The sequence below is a fragment of the Chiloscyllium plagiosum genome, unplaced genomic scaffold, assembly GCF_037043375.1.
Source record: "Chiloscyllium plagiosum isolate Xiang-an unplaced genomic scaffold, Cpla_swu_hap1 HiC_scaffold_15, whole genome shotgun sequence".
Classification (NCBI taxonomy): domain Eukaryota; kingdom Metazoa; phylum Chordata; class Chondrichthyes; order Orectolobiformes; family Hemiscylliidae; genus Chiloscyllium; species Chiloscyllium plagiosum.
In genome coordinates, this window is record NW_028270153.1 from 29,130,611 (window position 1) to 29,149,876 (window position 19,266).

A 19,266-nucleotide genomic window follows, 5' to 3' on the forward strand; every position below is an offset into this window, starting at 1 on the left:
CAAAAATCATATTCAATATACATTTTCATACTTAACGATGAGTTTTTATCATTTTTTGTAAAAACAAGTTGATGATCTTAAATTTGCTGTAGTATTCTTTAGAAACAGGTACCTTGATCTTTTAGTTCAGCAATCAGCGTTTCAGTAAATTCATATCCAGCTTTCAGAGTGACAAAGCAGTAGAGGCATTCTCCTTTTATTGGGTGGGGATGACTCACAACAGCAGCTTCAGCTACAGATACATGTTCTATTAACGCAGACTCCACTTCAGCAGTGCTCAAAAGGTGCCCTGTAAAAAAAAAACCTTTCTTCTCTTAGATAGTGTTACAAAGGAATAATATAGTTCATCATTTTGTGTACACATTTTAACACCCAGAAAAAAACAATTCCCTGGAGCAGAGGCTGAACCTTATAGAGATTTATAAAATCATGAGGGGCATGAATAGGGTAAATACACAAGGTCTTTTCCCTGGGCGGGGGGGTTGCTTGTGTGAAATTAGCTGCCAGAGGAAATGGTGAAGGTTGGTACAATTACATTTAAAAAGTATTTGAATAGAAAGGGTTTAGAGGGATATGGGCCAAGTGCTGACAAATGGGACGAGGTTAATTTAGGATGTCTGGTTGGCATGGATGAGTTGGATCAAAGGGTTTACTTCCATACTGTACATCCCTAGGACTCTATAAGTAAGAGCTGTCGATGCTTGCTAATAAACCATAAGTGCTGTTACGTTAAAAAACAACAGCAGGGTGAGATGAATGGAATATAATTGAATAATATCAATGTAGGAAATAATTCAGAACAGGGACCTGGAGTAAAGGAATAAAATTAAATGGACCATTTATAAATAGGGAAAACTGAAGTACAGGGAGGACAGTAGCTCAAAGGGACGAGACTTCCTAGAGTAAATGTTCTTTATTATGGACATGCAGTTCCTATGCATTTTAAGGATGAGGAGCTTCAGTTACATGGATAGGTTGAAAATAAAAAATATATATGATGAACTATATTTGCCCTGCAAAGTTTTCAAAGGGCCTGCCAATTTAGCTGGCACTGCCATACACCTATTAGCATCACACAACAACTGGCAGTGACGCTTTCTCTGTTTTTAAAATCCAAGTAGCTTAGCTCTGAGAGAGCAAACAATAGAATGAGGACCAAGTGGTTCAGAGTCAATCAAAAACTGAAAATATGTCAAGGTGTAGCTCATGTAATAGCATGCACAAGTGCAACCATAAACACATCAGTCTATATGCAGATATTCAGAGTGGTCAGAATCTCTTGTCCTGACTGAGATGGGAAAGAAGCTGGTGCAGTCCCTCCTCATTACACTTAACAACATGAACCCAGGCACTGACCATAAGTAAAAGTCTAGAAAAACCATTATAGATGACCTGGATGACCCAATAAGAGGCAAAAATCAGGATGAATTAAACTCTACCTAAAGTGTCTAATACCTGTTGCTGGGAATTAAAGTAGGTTTAGTGCAGGGCAAAATAAATCACTGTTAAACTGACCTAACAATGGGCTACTACTGTGTGCTGTTGTATTTAGGCTTCTGATAATATTTAAACTGGATTGCAATTTAACAACAATTGGAGATCAAACTAAATAAATATATAAATATTTCTTAAAGAAGCTGCACAAGAGATTATTTTTCTGCTGTTAAGCTAGTTGCCATCTTCTGTATCATGTCTAGAATCCCAACATAATCCAATTTGACTGTTGGCTGCATCTAGTGAATAAAAATGAAACCCTTTTGGGAATTAAGTTATTTTTAAAATGTCAGGAGAACATACATCATATATTCATTAAGATGTCCATAAGTGACCTCCTTTCCTACTATCATGTCCTTGCTGGCAGTTCCAGGCACTAGTTAATCCCATTCCTTTGCCTTTACCCAGAAGCCTTACACATCTTTCTCTTCAGTAAATAACCACTTTCCCTTGAAAATCATAACATAATATGCTTCCACCAGGCTATCAAGCAGTCCATGAAGATCCTAATCACATGCTGCAAGGAATGTCTTCTTTTCTGACTTTGTTTGGATTATTTTGCCCTATGCCTTACATCCTCTAGTTCTCAAGCCTGTTATCAATGGAAACAGATTCTCCCTATTTACTCTGTCCAGAACACTCATGGTTTTAAGCACCTTTATCAAAACTGTCTGAAACAACTCTAAGAAAAACAACCTTTTCTTTTCCAATCTATCCATGTAACTGAAGGTCCTCATCTCTAAAATGCTTCTAAATAAATCTTTTCTACACCTTCTTAAACATTAACTCATCTGTCCTAAAGTGTGGCGTCCAAGATTGGATAATATTCCCAATGAGGCTGAACCAGAGTTTAACAGTTATTTCAACACATTTAGAAACATGCATCACTTTGTAGATAAGTTATTCATAATTTCATGATGACGGTTGGAGCAAATTCCTTGAAACAATTTCTTGTCCTGATGCAAGTTCAGAAAATTCCCAGTCATGTGAACAAGAATTCCCCATCCAGCGAGTACAGTCATATGAGATATACAGCATGGAAACAGACCCTTTGGTCCAGCTCATCTTTGCCAATCAGATATCCTAATCTATTCTGGTCTCATTTGCCAGCATTTATCTATATCCCTCTAAATATTTCTATTCATATACCCATCCAGATGCCTTTTAAATGCTGTAATTGTACCAGCCTCCACCACTTCCTCTGGCAGCTTATTCGATATATGCACCATTCAGTGAAAATGTTGCCCCTTAGGTCCCTTTAAAATATTTTCCCTCTCATCTTAACCTATGTCCTCCAATTTTGAACTCCCCCACCCTGGGGACAAGACTTGTTCTATTTACCCTATCCATGCCCCTATGATTTCATAAACATCTATGGTCTGTACAGTCAAATCAACACAACCTCCCAGTTGCTAGCCACTTCAACTCCCCTGACAGTATGCCCATCCTGGGCCGTCTCCACCATCAACACAAGACCACATGCAAACTGCAGAAAGAACATCTCATCTTCTGCCTCAGGAGCTTATAACCATACGTCCTTAACATAGAATTCACCAACTTTCAAATCTCCCCACCCTCCACCTCATCCCAGGCCCAGCCCTCCCTCTCCACCCCAGCCCTCCCTCTCCACCCCACCCCCTTAACCTGACCCCACCTGTCCAGCTTTCTTCTCACCTATCCTCTCCACTTTTCCCACTGACCAATCACAGCCACCTCCTATCTGACACTCCAGGGAATATAGTCCCAGACTATTCAGCCTCTCCCTATAGCACAAACCCTCCAACCCTTGCAACACCCTTGTAAATCTTCTCTGAACCCTTTAAGTTTCACAACATCCAAGTACCTCGGGGTCACCACTTACAAGTCTCAATTAAACTGATTTAGTAATAAAATATAGTACGGTCTTTCCACAAGATCATTCTAATTACAGAAATAGTAGGCTAACCATAATCCAATCACCCAAGTTTCACATCAAGTAAGAACAATAAAAATAACATTGTCTAATTGTGTAAGAATTTTTCTTCAAAAAAAGAAAACATGAAAGAGGGAAGCATCAGAGCAAATAATCGCACTCGGCTTCACCTCACTGAAGGGTTAGTTCAGGTTTGATTTATGTTGCAGATTTAAAATTCACGAGGAGTGGTTCTGACCTTGCATCTATTCCAATATTTTGTGACAGCATACTATTTCTGTTGGGAATCAAAGAAGTATGAACTACAAATCTTACCAGATACATTTAACATGTCATCAATCCTTCCAGTGATCCAGTAGTAACCATCTTTATCTCTCCTGCAACCTGTCAACCAAATTTAAATGATTTTAAGCTAAATATTTGTTTAAATTTATGCCTATTTAGTAAAAATACGAAGAATGTAGACAGTACCAAAATATTACTAGCTAATCTGGCTTCGAAAACAAATGGTGCATTTTTAAAGTGTGCAGACATTCAGAAACTGTGCAGACATTCAGAAACTGTGCCTTATAGTCAAGGAAAGAAAGAACTCGCATCCACAGAACATCTTCATGGCCTTTCAACTTGCCAAAGTGTTTTAATGACAATGAAATACTTGTGAATTATTGTCACTGTTTAAATATTCATTAGAAGTCCAGTTTAAGCAATTCACCATCTCCTGTGACAAAATATCCAGGGAACTTCTTAAAATAGGTGGTTTCAAAACGTTGATGGTTGCCATAAATTGTACGCATTATGGATGGCCAAGGCTTCTTGAATACCTGGATGTAAAAAATTTAAAGAATAGACATGGTTTAAAGCTAAGTAATATAGCCCACTGTCATGTAGAAGTATTAAAACAATGCATTAAGTTAATCACATTAAGAGTTTATGACTCAAACTACACAACAGACAGTCTGTATAGTTCATGGGTTGACGTAGTTGTAGTGACTGAAATCAGTTTAATGCTATTTAAGTTTTAACAAAGTCTTATTTATTTTTTGCTGCTATTATCAATGCTATGACAATGAAAATAATGTTTGTTACAATATTGCTCTCAGTAACAGAAATAAACTACACCCATCATGTTAGGCAAAAATGAGGACTGCAGATGCTGGAAATCGGAGTCTAGATTAGAGTAGTGCTGGAAAAGCACAGCCAGTCAGACAGGATCCTGATGAAGGGCTTTTGACCGAAACGTCAATTTTCCTGCTCCTCGGATGCTGCCTGACCGGCTGTGCTATTCCAGCACTACTCTAATCTACACCCATCATGTTATTCAAGCAGGCTGTGTGTTTGCAGATGAGGAGTAGAGAGAAGAGAATGCACCGAAATATAAATACAATGGATACTACCACTAGAAGGTTAGAGACCTGACCATTTTCATATACTCCCTGCAAATTGCATTCCTGCTTCTATTTAAAGGTTATACTTCTTCCTTTTTACAATTTTTTAATCCAACAGACTGAAAACTCCCCAAATACCAATGTGCATTCTGCTAATCCATGTTGCTCCAGCTAGCTACTGGCAAGTCCATGTTATCAGTTCAATGCTTTAATTTTTACTACTGTCTCTGCAGAGACCAATTCCCTTTGACCGTCATGGCAAGATCAGCAACACAGCATAGTGGATGTAAACAATATTCTACATAATACTTGATAGAATCCCTACAGCGTGGAAGCAGACGATTTGGCCCATCAAGTCCAAACTGACCTGCCAAAAAAGCATCTCACCTAGTCCCACCACTTTACCCTATCCCTGTAACTCTGCATTTCCCATGGCTAATCCACCTAACCCGCACAGCCCTAGACACTATGAGCAATTTAGCATGGGCAATTCACCTAACCTGCACATCTTTGGAGGAAACCGGAGCACCTGGAAGAAACCCACACAGACACAGGCAGAATGTGCCAACTTCACAGACAGTCACTGAAGGATGGAATCAAATCTGGGCCCCTGGCGCTGTGAGGCAGCAGTGCTAACCACTGAGCCTCCATGCCATCTTTAGCATCACTCGAACCTTTTTTTTCAGGTTCAAGGGATGCTAGGAACTTGTGGTCACCATTTAATTTACTAATAAACTGAATGCTAGATTACCAGTCAAGAAACAAAAAATGAAGGAAATTTGCTTGTGACTAAATGGTGACAAGGATGTCCCCTAATGGAAATAATAGTATTGAGTAATAAAAAACAAACTTCAGATAAATTCAGATTCATCAATGGCAAATTCTGATTGAAGAAAAAATAATGAATACAAAAAAGGCAGCTTTTTGAAATCCTAGTGTATGCGTATTAAGATCAATGGTAGTCTTAGCTTCAACTATAAGAACTTGGTTACAATTGGTTCCTTTAAACAGCCTGACACATGGAGCTGCGAGTCTGTTGTTTCTGCTCTGCATCTAACTGCATTTCACAATGTTACACAGGAAAACAATTTTGGACATGTCATTGTACTTCCCTACAAAGAGCTCTTCTCCCATCAGTTACATTTTAAATGGTATATCTTTGCACAGTAAAAGCGGCATTGTCTGTAATGTTTGCAGGTTTTAAAGAGGTTACTATTTAAGGATAGTTTGAAATTGCATTAGGTTATGTCCAAAGCAATTTCATACTGTTTCAGTCAGGAGTTATGTCAAATTCTTTCTTTAGACATTTATGCAAATTTACGAGCAAGAGGAAGGAGAAATGACCTTACACTTAAATGGTCATAGAACTATCTATCCTCTATCCAAATTCTAACTTGTTTCCTGAGGTGTCATTCAATACCAGCACTTCTCACTGAGGGAACAGGAACTAACTGCAGCACTGTAACTGTTGCCCTAGTTGACATCAATTAAGAATATAAATTAAGAATGGAACTTGAGATTTAATATATGGCTTGAGTGAAGAAAAGCATAACTATGATTTACATAACACTGTACACTTGGCAGGACATGCCTAAACATCTCAAGGCCAATGAGACATACAAGGTGGGAGTACAAATGTCATGCTGCGGCTAAGCTGTACACAGAAATCAAATTAGGTAACTTATTTTAGCTATGTTGTTCAAGAGATAAACGTTGACCAGGACAATGGTCAACTATTCTTCAAATAGTGCTGTATGATCACTTTTGTCTACTTGGGAGGTTGAACACTTCAAAAAATAAAGTGTTTCTAATGTGCAGCAAGTAATGAAATTCAGCCAAGGTCAGCCAAGAACATGCAACCTTCAGACTCAGAGGCAAAAGTACTACCATTCAGCAAAATTTGTGGGCGGCACGGTGGCACAGTGGTTAGCACTGCTGCCTCACAGTGCCAGAGACCTGGGTTCAATTCCCACCTCAGGCGACTGACTGTGTGGAGTTTGCACGTTCTCCTCGTGTCTGCGTGGGTTTCCTCCCACAGTCCAAAGATGTGCAGGGTCAGGTGAATTGGCCATACTAAATTGCCCGTAGTGTTAGGTAAGAGGTAAATGTATGGGTGGGTTTCGCTTCGGCGGGTCGGTGTGGACTTGTTGGGCCGAAGGGCCTGTTTCCACACTGTAATCTAATCTAATCTAAAAGTTACTTTAGTATTACATTCACATGCAAGGCAAATAGAAAACTCAAAAGTTAAATAACCCACAAGCATTTTTCTAAAATGAGTTCTAGCTTGAAATGGAGCTCTCACCACTGAGCCTCCATGCCATCTTTAGCATCACAATATTTCTACTTAATGTTTAAAGTATTGCATCACATTTGTAAAATAAATGTCATTGTTCCTGCAAAACTGCAAACCAGCAATGCACGTATACAAGTTCAACACTATTACAGGTACCTGTAGAATGTTATATGCAGCTGGAAGATGTGCACTATACTGCTGATTTCGTGTCAATAAAAAAGGATATCTGCACAAAACTATCAATATGATCAGATGACTGCTGATAAGTCAATCTTCAAAAATCAAGAAAAAGGTTGGTGCTTGATGTCTGTTATAAATTTAACAATTTAAATACAAACAATTCTGAGACAATCCACTAACCCATCAATTTACAACCAACAGGAGACAAACTAGAGCCAGTATGAACACCAAGTGACATGACATTGCTTATTAGATATGGTCTCACTTTATTTTCTTTCAGTACGCTTGAGAATAAAACTATCAAACCAATTACAGAGCCAGAATGAACATCAACTTGGGAATAAATAAGCAAGCCAACACGCTATGTTTAGTGCATAAGGATTTGGCATTTATAAACGAACTTGAAAGCGTTTTCTTTTATCTAATACAATACACATTTTTAAAGGTTTCAAAACAAGATCGCAATTCAATTTTTCATACCAAATAACCTTCGGACTCTCCTTCCAGTTCTTCTCCAGATTCATTGAGGATGGCAGGGACAACACCAAAAAAGGGAAAACTCTGAAAATTAATGAATATCTGAATTGAACATGAATTATTTGAACTTACAGCTTATCCATAAAATTATAACAAAAAGTATCATGAAACATCTCCATTAAAAAAGTATTTATATAGGCCAACAAGTTATAAATTTGGGATTTTGAATTTTGCACCAGGGACCAATTTTCATCTGAGACATTGGTAGGACCATTACAATGTCCCTAATCTCCCCAAGTCGGAGAAGGAAAACTGACCATTCCTGCTGGAAGTGCACATAATGACGAGACAAGATTGTATTAATTGTATAAAGTCAATAAGGATTACTTTGAGGGTCACACAAAGAAAGCACCAAATTCCTTTGACATCAGATCCCAAAGTCAACACTTTCAAGAGAAATAAGCAGGATCTCCCAAAATGCAAGTCACAGAAACTGAAGAGAAAGGAACAAAGGGACATCTTATTTAAAGCAAAACTGAAAAAACATTTTGCTGTCAAAATCTGGAATGGAACTCTATCAGATAGAGACAATAAGATTTAATTAAAATTTGTTGAAACATTATTCAAATTGAAGTCATCAGCTGATATTCACAAGTATTGTCTCAGCAATGCCTAAGTTTCAAATGTGAAATGGTGTAGAAAGGACAGAATAACCAATTTCAAATGTATTTTGAGAGTGAGAGTAGCTTTATTTGTCATTTCTACCATATATAACTGATACAGTAAAAACGAGACAGCAGTCCTCCAGGACCAAGGTTCGACATGACAAAGTGCATAAGAAGTGCAAAACACACAAGTTAGCACAGTAATTCCTGACATATCAAGACAACAGGCACAGTGGTGTACAAATGTGCTGTCCATACAAAGTGACAAATAATGACTTGTTATAGATATTGTTCTGCAAAATTAATATTGCATTCAGCAGAGAAATATTTATGTTTCAGATGATGAATGACACTTTACTCACAGCAGACCCTGGCTTCAGTGGGATGGCAGCTGGAAGAGGAGTAATCATGTGACCACCCTGCAAACAACAGATAATCTACATTAAGGCAAACAGCTGACAATCAAGACTAAAGTGAACACAATAATATAGAAAATACTGGGAAAGTGATAACATATCATCTTCACAATGAAGTAGCCAACTACTGTAATAAGGAAGGATGATATTTTAGAAGGCTTGTCAATTGAGGCTATTTGGGTAGAGCTTAAAAACAAAAAGGGGGCAATCACATTGTTGACAGTATATTGTAGCAGATCTCTAAAGAGTCAGGGAGAGATAGGTGGACAGATATGTAGGCAAATTTCACAGGTGTATTAAAATAACGGTAATAATCGTAGCAGATTTCAGTGTCTCTGATATTAACTAAAATAGACAGTGTGAAAGGCCTAGAATCCTTAAAATAGTTCTAGCTTTTTAAGCCAGGATTTAAAAAGTCCTACAAGAGTCGGGGCATTGCCAGACCAAAATTTTGGTAACAAAGCCAGGCAACGTGATAGAAGAGTCATGGGGAGAGCATTTTGATGATAGTGACCATAACTCAGTAAGATTTAAGATGGTCATGAAAAAAGCCACAGATGAACAAGAAAAAAGGCTCTGAATTGTGGAAATTCTAATATTAATATGGTATGACCCAATATCACTAAATTGGTTGGAAGTAGCTATTTGTAGGAAAATCTATTTCACAGCAGTGGAAGTCTTGCAAAAAGGAAGTGCAGGGTCAATGTGATCCTGCAAAAGGTGAAGAGAAGCAGCAAAAGAAGGAACATGTCTAGAGAAAACTGGATATCAACGAATGTACGGAACTGAGTAAGTCCAAATATAAGGGTCAGACTGTTCAGTAGAGATATCAGGACACTGGAACTCACTTCCACAAATGGCAGTTGATGCTAGATTAGTTGTTAGTTTTAAATCTGAGGTAGATTTTTCAAGGTTTATGTAAAGATTTGTAGTTCGGGTGCTGGTTGTCATAGTTGTGGGTATGTTTGCCAAGCTCAGGGAAAAGATCTTGTCTATTTACCCTATCCATGCCTCTCATGATTTTATAAACCTCTGTAAGGTCATCCCTCAGCCTCTGATTCTCCAGGGAAAACAGCCCCAGCCTGTTCAACCTCTCCCTATAGCTCAAATCCTCCAACCCTGGCAACATCCTTGTAAATCTTTTCTGAACCCTTTCAAGTTTCACAACACCCTTCCAATATGACCTCCCAACTCCTGTACTCAATACTCTAACCAATAAAGGAAAGCACACCAAATGCCTTCTTCACTATCATATCCACCTTTGACTCTACTTTCAAGGAGCTATGAATCTGCACTCCAAGGTCGCTTTGTTCAGCAACACTCCCTAGGACCTGACCATTAAGTGTATAAGTCCTGTCCTGATTTGCCTTTCCAAAATGCAGCACCTCGTATTTATCTAAATTAAACTCTATCTGCCACTCCTCAGCCCATTAGCCCATCTGATCAAGATCCCTTTGTAATCTGAGGGAACCTTCTTCGCTGTCCACTACATCTCTAATTTTGGTGTCATCTGCAAACTTACTGACTATACCTCTTATGCTCACATCCAAATCATTTATATAAATGATGAAAAGTAGTGGACCCAGCACCGGTCCTTGTGGCACTCCACTGGTCACAGGCCTCCAGTCTGAAAAACAACCTTCCACAACCACCCTCTGTCTTCTACCTTTGAGCCAGTTCTGTATCCAAGTGGCTAGTTCTCCCTGTATTCCACGAGATCTAACCTAGCTCACCAGTCTTTGTTGCCTAGACTGGAGCATTTCAACTATAATGAGAAACTACATAAGCTGGAGTTGTTTTTCTTAGAGTATAGGTGGTTGGGGTGGAAACTGAATGAGGCATACAAAATTATGAGGACCGTAGATAGGAATAAATGGGATTCTTAATAGAGGGATCATTAATCAGGGGCACAGATTTAAGCCAAAGGGGTGGAAGCTGAGAGGGGATTAATTAAAGAATATTATTTCACCCAGAGGCTGCTGGATATCTGAAATCACTGCCTGAAAGAATGGTAGAGGTGAGAACCATCACAACATTTAAGTATTTAGATGATCACTTAAAGCGTCATATCAGACAAGGCTATCAGCCAGGTACTGGAAAATGACTAGAGGAATTAGGTCTTGATGACAAGCACAATAGGACCTCTTCCTATTCTGTAGAACACTAACTAGATAAGCTGTTTGAGTGCAATTTTGCTTCAATCTGAGGTTTCAAATCAGATGAACATTAAAATCCAATCCAAATAATTTAAACATCAGATTTTTCTATATCACTATAAATTCAGTCATAAATTGTGAATTGTAAACTCAAAACAAAATAATTCTTTATCCTTGAGGCAACTTAAAAAGCACCACCATTATCGTGAAATCCTGTCTGCAGTGGCTAAAGGCCATAATGTCAATATTCACTAACAAAATTTATAAAAATGATTTGAAAGTTTGAATTTTATCCAATGTAATTGAGCCAAATCAACACTTGGAAACTGTAACGGTCACAGTGCAACATGAGGAATAAGTGGGCCAATTGACAAATCCTTCAAATGGACTCCAGCATGCATAATAACAATGTCACTTACAAACTTCCTTTTACAACATCAGTTCTGGAGATTTTAAGGTACATCTGTACGGTTTTAAAAAGACTTACAGTCTCAGTCTGCCAAAAGGTATCCATAATTGGACATCTCCTGTTCCCCACTACATTATAGTACCAAAGCCAGGCCTCTGGGTTTATTGGTTCTCCCACTGTGCCAAGGATTTTCAAGGAATCCCTTCTAAACCTGAGTGGGACAAAATCCAAAATTCAAACTTCATAACTTTAAAATACACAAAGAAATAGGTTTACTGCATTCCCTGCACGACACACCTGATATCTCACACACACCAATATTTTGTTCCTAATCACTGTGTCATAGTAAAGATAAAGTGTGCAGATTATATCCCTAAACAAAACAGTAATGAAAAGGTCTTCTTTATCTTCAACCACACATAAAACACCAGACACAAAGAAGGATGTATTTAAATACGCTAAACATATATAATTGCACACATGGGATCAGTTACAACTGTTAATCTATGTTGGTTATATTAATTGCTTAATACTATCAGTACTGTATTTTGAGATTTTCTTGATTTTTGGTTGTAATAGTAGGTAACATATAAAACAATACATTAACTCAAAATGAAAAAAAATGTCTACCAAGTCTACTCCTTTACAGCTACTATACAACTCATTCTATCAAAGATTCCTTTCCGCACATTTCATTTCCTGAGGAAATGCTTTGTGTAAACTCTCTTTGAAACCCAAAAGATAAATCAAGGAAACTTTAGGATATATATCTTCATTTATCACATTTCTGCTATTCAAACCTGGATTCACGTCACCCAGAGATAACCTTCACCTACACATTGTCATTTCCAGTGTAATCTCACAGGAATCTCACATTTCATTGGACCATTTAAATATCTGCCCCAGCCCCACCCCAACTCCATTCACCCTTTATAATCCAGCTCCTGAAAAAACAGCAGAGATTAACTTTTTAACTACTGAATAATAATTTTGGACAAGCAACAAATGAAAACAATATTGATTTTAAAACTTTTTAAAAAATGAGTTACAGCTTTTCTGATAGAAAAATCTCACCTTTTAACTGGTTCTTCTCCATATTTCATTAGCAATCGAATAGCTGTGGGTGCAGTGTAGAATTTTGTCACTTTGTATTTGTCAATAATCTCCCAGAATCTACTTATATCAGGGTAAGTCGGTACACCTTCAAACTAGAAATTATTTTTTCAAAAAAGTAATAAGTTAAAACAAAGTTAAGTATATCTCAGTTAAACATGCTTATGAAACCTCTATGTAGTTTTAACCTTTGCGGAGACAGCAGCTTACATCTATTCAATTGCAAACTTTTCCTTTCAAAGCTTTGGCAACATGGGATCTGAAAGCTCAACTGGTTTGAGACCAATCAAATATTGTACAGTGTTAAAGACTTCTACATCAGATTGGCATGTATGCCAGTATTGGAAAATAAGTGAAGGAGATTGGAAACCTAAATGCTCGCTATTGTAGAAACCATATGATGAATTTTCTTTCCGATTTTACCAGTTAGTAAGATTACATGGAGTACAATACACAAGGAACTTTTCTTTAGGAATTTCTCTGAACAATTAATTTGTAGATAATATCGACACTTCAATACTAACCATAACACTTGTAGCACCATTGGCCAGAGGTCCATAAACAAGGTACGAGTGGCCTGTAATCCACCCTATATCAGCAGTACACCAATACACATCATCAGGTTTGTAGTCAAATACATATTTAAAGGTTGTAGCAGTATAAAGAAGATAGCCTCCAACAGTGTGCTGCACACCCTTTAAGAAAACAAACAGATTTGATTATAAACTTCAAAGATTTTATCAAATAAATCTACAGGGAAAAAGCTTCATATGTAGAATGTAAACTCCTAAATTAAACACCAGAATGAGACTGGAGTGAAAAAGGTAAATAATAAAGACATATATTGTAGATACTGTATTTCCTCAGGAATGTTAAAAACAGAGGGCTCTATTTCATTTCCTCTTGCAGTTGAGCTGGAAGGTTGGAAGGCCATAAGCAAGTAGGAAGCATGGACCCTGACACCTTCCCAACTCTAACATAATTTAAGCAGTGGCTACATTTCTGCCCAGCTCCAAAGAGATCTTTTAGTGACCAGTTAACCCAAAAGGCAGAAAGGGGGAACCATCATAGATTAAGCAATGCAAGCAAACTTGTGGCAATTGCTTCAGGGCAGGGGTTGACAGGGCCTCATTGATGGTTCTGCATTCTGGGCTCCTGTGGAGGTCATTCCACCACCACCATTCTGGTGGCATTGTTAACAAAAGGAGCTACTGGCTTCAGCAGTTCCCAGAGATGGAATTGACTGCTCTGGGGTCATTAATCCCATCGATCAACAGACTCTCCCCAAAGAGGGCAACACAAGCGTCTCACTGGTTCTCCAGTGAGCAGCCCATCACCACCAAAACAACACCCATGCCGATTACCAAACTGAGGTGTTTACAATAGTTCAACAATTAATAGAATAGGTATTGAACTCAGGTGGTGTTGACCAGCACTTTAGCATAACTTTAAAATTAGATGTAGGCTGAACAGATCACTTCTTTATACAAAGAATACTGGCTAGCACAAACTCCATCCTATGAAGAGCTAATGAGGTTGGTTCAATTGAAAATTTCAAAATTGAGATTAATAGATTTTTGTCAGGTAAGCGACTACTGGTTACTATATTCAGCACTTAGTTGTCAGTTAGTAGTATATGCCCTTTGAAAATGCAAGAATTTTCCTCAGAGTAACACAGCTCCATTCATCCCTCACTGAGGAAAATCCTAGCAAAGTCATCCAAAAATATTTTGCCACTCATTTTGTTTACCTGTGTAGGTCAATTTGTTGCACGTGGGGTGCAGGATGGAGGGAAGGGGCAGCGTCTCTTGGGTAGCTTCAGCAACCAATGTACAGTTCAATTGTTTTGATCCTTGGTGGGGTCCCTTTAACTAGAATTTCTTCCTTTTGGAAATGCAGCAATTCAACCTATCTGCCCTCTCTGATTGGCCAGGAAATACAGAAGGCAAAGTTAAGAGCAGGAAGAGTAGGCATAATGTCGTGGATGCTATCATTGAATGATACACGTTGAAGCATATTGAGGAGGGGGTGTCAATCATATTTTAGAATTTCCTGTGACCATGACTCTAGTGTTGCATCAACTCCAGGTAGAGGAATGGCTAGTCACATTTTACAATAATGCAAATAGATTTAATGTTATCAGCTAAACAAAAGCTGCATCAAATTGTAGGTCCCTCACATAGTGACCTTGATAAAAGGTTTATCGAAGAATCAAAAGAATGATGCCCAATTTAAAATAACTTTGGCTATTCAGATAGGCTTAAGATGTTGGGTCTATTTACTTTAAAGTACATGAACTTGAAAGCAATTTGTTCAAGGTACCTGAAATAATGGAAAAGCCACACTATTTTTCCACTGATAGCTCATTAGAATGGTTCTCCCTGATCTACAAATTGAAACAAGCTAGACATCATGTTGCTTTTCTTTTTCACAAAAGTAGCGAAAGGACCTTTTCACTTAAGTTAGTTATCTTGTGTGGTATGTGTTGGCTATCTGAAAATGTGTTGCTGGAAAAGCGCAGCAGGTCAGGCAGCATCCAAGGAACAGGAGAATCGACGTTTCGGGCATAAACCCTTCTTCAGGAATCCTGAAGAAGGGCTTATGCCCGAAACGTCGATTCTCCTATTCCTTGGATGCTGCCTGACCTGCTGCGCTTTTCCAGCAACACATTTTCAGCTCTGATCTCCAGCATCTGCAGCCCTCACTTTCTCTCTATGTTGACTATCTACATTCCTTCAATAGCCAGCTGGATTGGTTCTTGACTGAGATAAAGATCACATTTTTATTAATAAAAAAGTAATCAGTTTCCATAAACGTGGTCATTGTGATCTAGATTTCATTGCTCTACGTTTCTTTTTGCCTTTCCCAGAGGTTTTAAATGACTGTGCGTAGAGAGAGTGGTTGACCATTTCTAATCATGATTCTCCATGCATCATGAAGGTGAGGCAAATTGGATGGATCAAATGGCCTTGTCCAACGCATCGCTGTCAAATGCATTGCTGTTCTAGATGGAGCAAAGTCATTACCTTTGGTTTTCCAGTTGATCCGCTAGTATAAAGGATAAACAGAGGAGTTTCAGAATCACACCACTCAGGTTCACATTCATCACTGGCTTCCTTCATTAAATCATGCCACCAAAGATCAACCTCAACATCCCATGGAGTCTGAAATGTACAAAGTCCAATAAACATGAGACTAAAATATTTATAAAATCAACAATCTGCAGTAATTAAAAATACATCATAGAACAAATTAATATCTTGGATCTTTATTCTGTTATGAATTCATAGTTTGCTTTAATAATGAGGCACATGTGTTCTACAAAAACTGCATCAGGGTTAACTAAACAAGCGTAAAACACCCATGATAACACGTACAATCTTTGCACCCCAATCTTGGGATGGATGACAACAAAAAAATAGCATAATGAGTATTAAATCCTTGAAACCTGAAACAAAAATATGCTGATAAAAGACGCATCGAATAGGACTTAAAGAGGGTATGCAAGTTAAAAAGTTTCAAGTATTCTCATAAATATTACAGTGAAAATATTAAATTTGCCCCTTAAAGAAACTGTCCAACACACATAACTTCTGCTACCGATAAAAGAAAACAGAAGAATAATAGAATAATTATAGCATGGGAGAGGACATTCAGCCTACCTTGTTCATGCCAACTCTCTGCAAGAACAAGTCAACTAATACCCCTTTCTGCCTTTTCCATGTAGGTGCTGCAAGTTCTCTCTCTTTGGGCAATTTTCCAATTTGCTTATAAAAGCAGTTATTGAATCTATCTTTACGAGATTTTTAAAAGAGCATTATAAATTATAAGCACTGCCTACATAATTAACTAGTTAGGATCTGGAATGCATTAACAGTAAGAAGTTAGGAAAGGCAGATTTAATGATGGATTTCAAATAGTAATAAATACTTAACTGAACAGAACTTGTCTAGATAATATTTGTATTTAAACACATCCTTGTAGCAAATAGCTGCACGTCTTTAATGAAAAGATGCAATAACTTATGTTGGCAATATGACTAATTTGTGTCAGTAACACTTCACAAACAGTAATCAAGTCAATTACTAAATTTGATAGTATTTGCTGAATCACTAGAAGCGCTCCTTCTCTGTCTCAAAGCACTAAATTAGATTGGCAAGACTCATCTGAACTATGATAAAAGGGCAAAAGGAACTACACATTAATATTTTATCTGATAACGTGGTGGTCTGGTTTAAGAACTCAAAGCCTAAATTGTCCTGAGGCAAGACTGCTTTCAATTGGGTCAAGCTTAAAAAGAGAGTGGAAAACCAAGAAGGCCTTTGAAACAAAACTATTTTCGTCGGTTACCTATTTAAACAGAAAGGGACCAGTTTTATGATTCAAAATTTAAATGAAGACAGTAATATTGAGACACCTTAAATTGCCCAATAAATACCACATATTTACCAATATACGTTGAATATTGCAGCAACGTTACAGCAGTAGGTTATAGAGTTAGCATTAATATGTCATAATACAGCATGCGGTTCAGAAAGAATTATGCCACATTGTACATGTAATTACACTATAAGCTATTTTGGCATTCCTTTAGTTACAGACTGAAGCCATGCATTCAATGTTGAGTAGTTCAGCATGATTACATTTTTAAAAAGAAAGGTCCTGCAGTACAGTACCACTGATTGTTAGGTGATGGTTAATTTTCTATACCACAATTACAGTAATTGATCAATAGAAATGACTGACATTAAAAGCTCCTTTTAAAGCTTTATAATAAAATGAAGCCCTAAAATATGAACCGCCTCAAAATTGCGGGAATTTTTCAAACACCAGAGTAATTATGTAAAGCCAGAACAGACTTGCATGTGAATGTCATGGGATGAGTGAAAAACAGCTGCAAGACTACAATGTACAATCCTATCCTTTTGTTCATTACAAAATGAACCCAAAAAAATCTCTTTACAGTTCCTTTCAGTTATCAGAACATTTGTCCAGAGTTTCTTTGTGATTGAGCATAAAAAGTAAGTTTTCAAATTTCAAACCACTCAAAGATTAAAGTATATTTAAACACTATAACTTAGGGAGCTTGTAAAGCTACATAGATAACTCCATTTTACATTTTAACTGGAAATTGTACAACTGTGTAAGTACCTTTCTAATAAGGATTGTGGAGCAGGTACAGTAAGGGGTTCCTCCTCCACTCTAGCCCAGCAAGTTTACCCAATGAAAAAATCATTAATCTGAAATGAACACAGTTTCACTCTTTGCAGTTACTGCCTGATTTGATATGTTCAAGTATTTTCTGTTCTTCAGATTTTCAGCATCTACTGTATTTATATTCTAAACAGAACCTCTCCACTTACAACCATCCCTCCTGCACTTTCCATCTACCTCATTCCCCAAGCTTTTTACCACCTTTTCCCTCTCTGATCTCCTCTCTCCAACATCACCACTCTCCCCTTAACTAGCTTCTTACCTTTGATCTCTCTCCACCAAGCCTCAGTTTCTGATCTCTCCCTCCCTTCCCTTAAGCCTGTAGTCTCCGCTCTCCATATGACCTTCTCTTTTCCCCCACTCCCCTCAGCCACTGATATCCCCACTGTCCCTTTTAACCTTTAATTAATTCCAAGCTGTTGCTGGACAGCCTGCTAATCTCTCAATACAGCCAGGAAAGGAAGACAAAAACTGAACAGGTACTGCAATCGGAGTAGGCAGAATATATGAGGAAAATCAGGTCTCCTCGGTTTCTCAAACTTTAAAAGTGCATTACTTCCCACACCTGTAAGAAATGGGGGACAAAGTTTCGCAATAAATAAAATATATTTAAATGAGAGTAGTAAAAACACAAGAAAATAGGAGGCAGGAAATTTGGGAATTTTGAACAGTGCGAATGGAGGTTAGCGCAGTTGAGTGGTCCTCCTGCAGAACGTGGGAGGCAAGAGTCACCACTAGTGTCCCTGCTGACTGCATCTGTGGGAAGTGCGCCCAACTCCAGCTCCTCAAAAACCACATTAGGGAACTGGAGCTGGATGAACTTTGGATCATTTGGGATGGGAGGCAGAGGGGCTTATTGAGAGGAGCTACAGGGAGGTAGTCATACCTCAGGCAAAAGAAGAAGGCAGAGGGGTTACTGTCAGGAGATGGAAAGGGAACCGACAGGCAGTACCAGTATCCCTCAAAAACAATTTTGGATACTGTGGGGTGGGGGGGTGGGGGAGGCAGGGGGAGGGGGGAGGGGAAATGACTTACTAGGGTAAGCAATGGGGCACAGGTCTCTGGCACAGAGTCTGATCCTTACGCTCAGAAGGGAAGGGAGAAGAAGAGCAGAGCATTGGGGGACAGATAGGAGGCTCTGTGGGAACAAGGGAGACTCATGGTTGGTGTGTTGCCTCCCAGGTGCCAGGGTTCATTATATTTCTGATCATGTTTTGGGGATCCTTGAGGGGGAAGGAGAGGGGGAGCAGCACCAATTCGGAGGCACCAACAACATAGGTAAGGAAGAGAGATGGGGATTTAAGGCAGAAATACAAGGAGCTAGGGTGGAAGCTTAGAGCTAGAACAAACAGCTATTATCGCTGGTTTGTTGCCCATGCCACGTGCTAGCAAGGTGAGAAATAAGGAGAGAGAGGAGTTGAACACGTGGCTACATGATGCAGGGGGGAGGGTTTTGGATTCCTGGATGATTGGAGCTATTTCTCTACAAATAGGATGGTTTTCATCTGAACCAGAGGGGTACCATAATCCTGCAGGGGAAATTTGCAAATGC

The 19,266-nt window shown here is 38.4% G+C and overlaps 2 protein-coding genes across 3 annotated transcripts in view; one reads left to right on the forward strand and one right to left on the reverse strand.

Moving 5' to 3' along the window:
• LOC122559962 (uncharacterized) overlaps positions 1–8,771 on the forward strand; it is a 34,554-nt gene extending 25,783 nt beyond the window's left edge. The window contains exon 4 of the mRNA XM_087994834.1: positions 8,746–8,771. Within this exon, the coding sequence (XP_087850960.1) occupies positions 8,746–8,756 (11 nt within the window). The 3' untranslated portion in view covers positions 8,757–8,771. The remainder of the gene's footprint in view (positions 1–8,745) is intronic.
• acss2 (acyl-CoA synthetase short chain family member 2) overlaps positions 1–19,266 on the reverse strand; it is a 79,996-nt gene that overhangs the window by 11,414 nt on the left and 49,316 nt on the right. For both annotated transcript variants that reach the window (XM_043710551.2, XM_043710550.2), the window contains 9 exons: positions 15,527–15,664; positions 13,025–13,195; positions 12,462–12,595; positions 11,466–11,598; positions 8,769–8,825; positions 7,745–7,825; positions 4,119–4,227; positions 3,722–3,790; positions 113–289 (listed from right to left, as the gene is read on the reverse strand). In XM_043710551.2, coding sequence (XP_043566486.2) covers positions 113–289; positions 3,722–3,790; positions 4,119–4,227; positions 7,745–7,825; positions 8,769–8,825; positions 11,466–11,598; positions 12,462–12,595; positions 13,025–13,195; positions 15,527–15,664 — 1,069 coding nt within the window. The remainder of the gene's footprint in view (positions 1–112; positions 290–3,721; positions 3,791–4,118; positions 4,228–7,744; positions 7,826–8,768; positions 8,826–11,465; positions 11,599–12,461; positions 12,596–13,024; positions 13,196–15,526; positions 15,665–19,266) is intronic.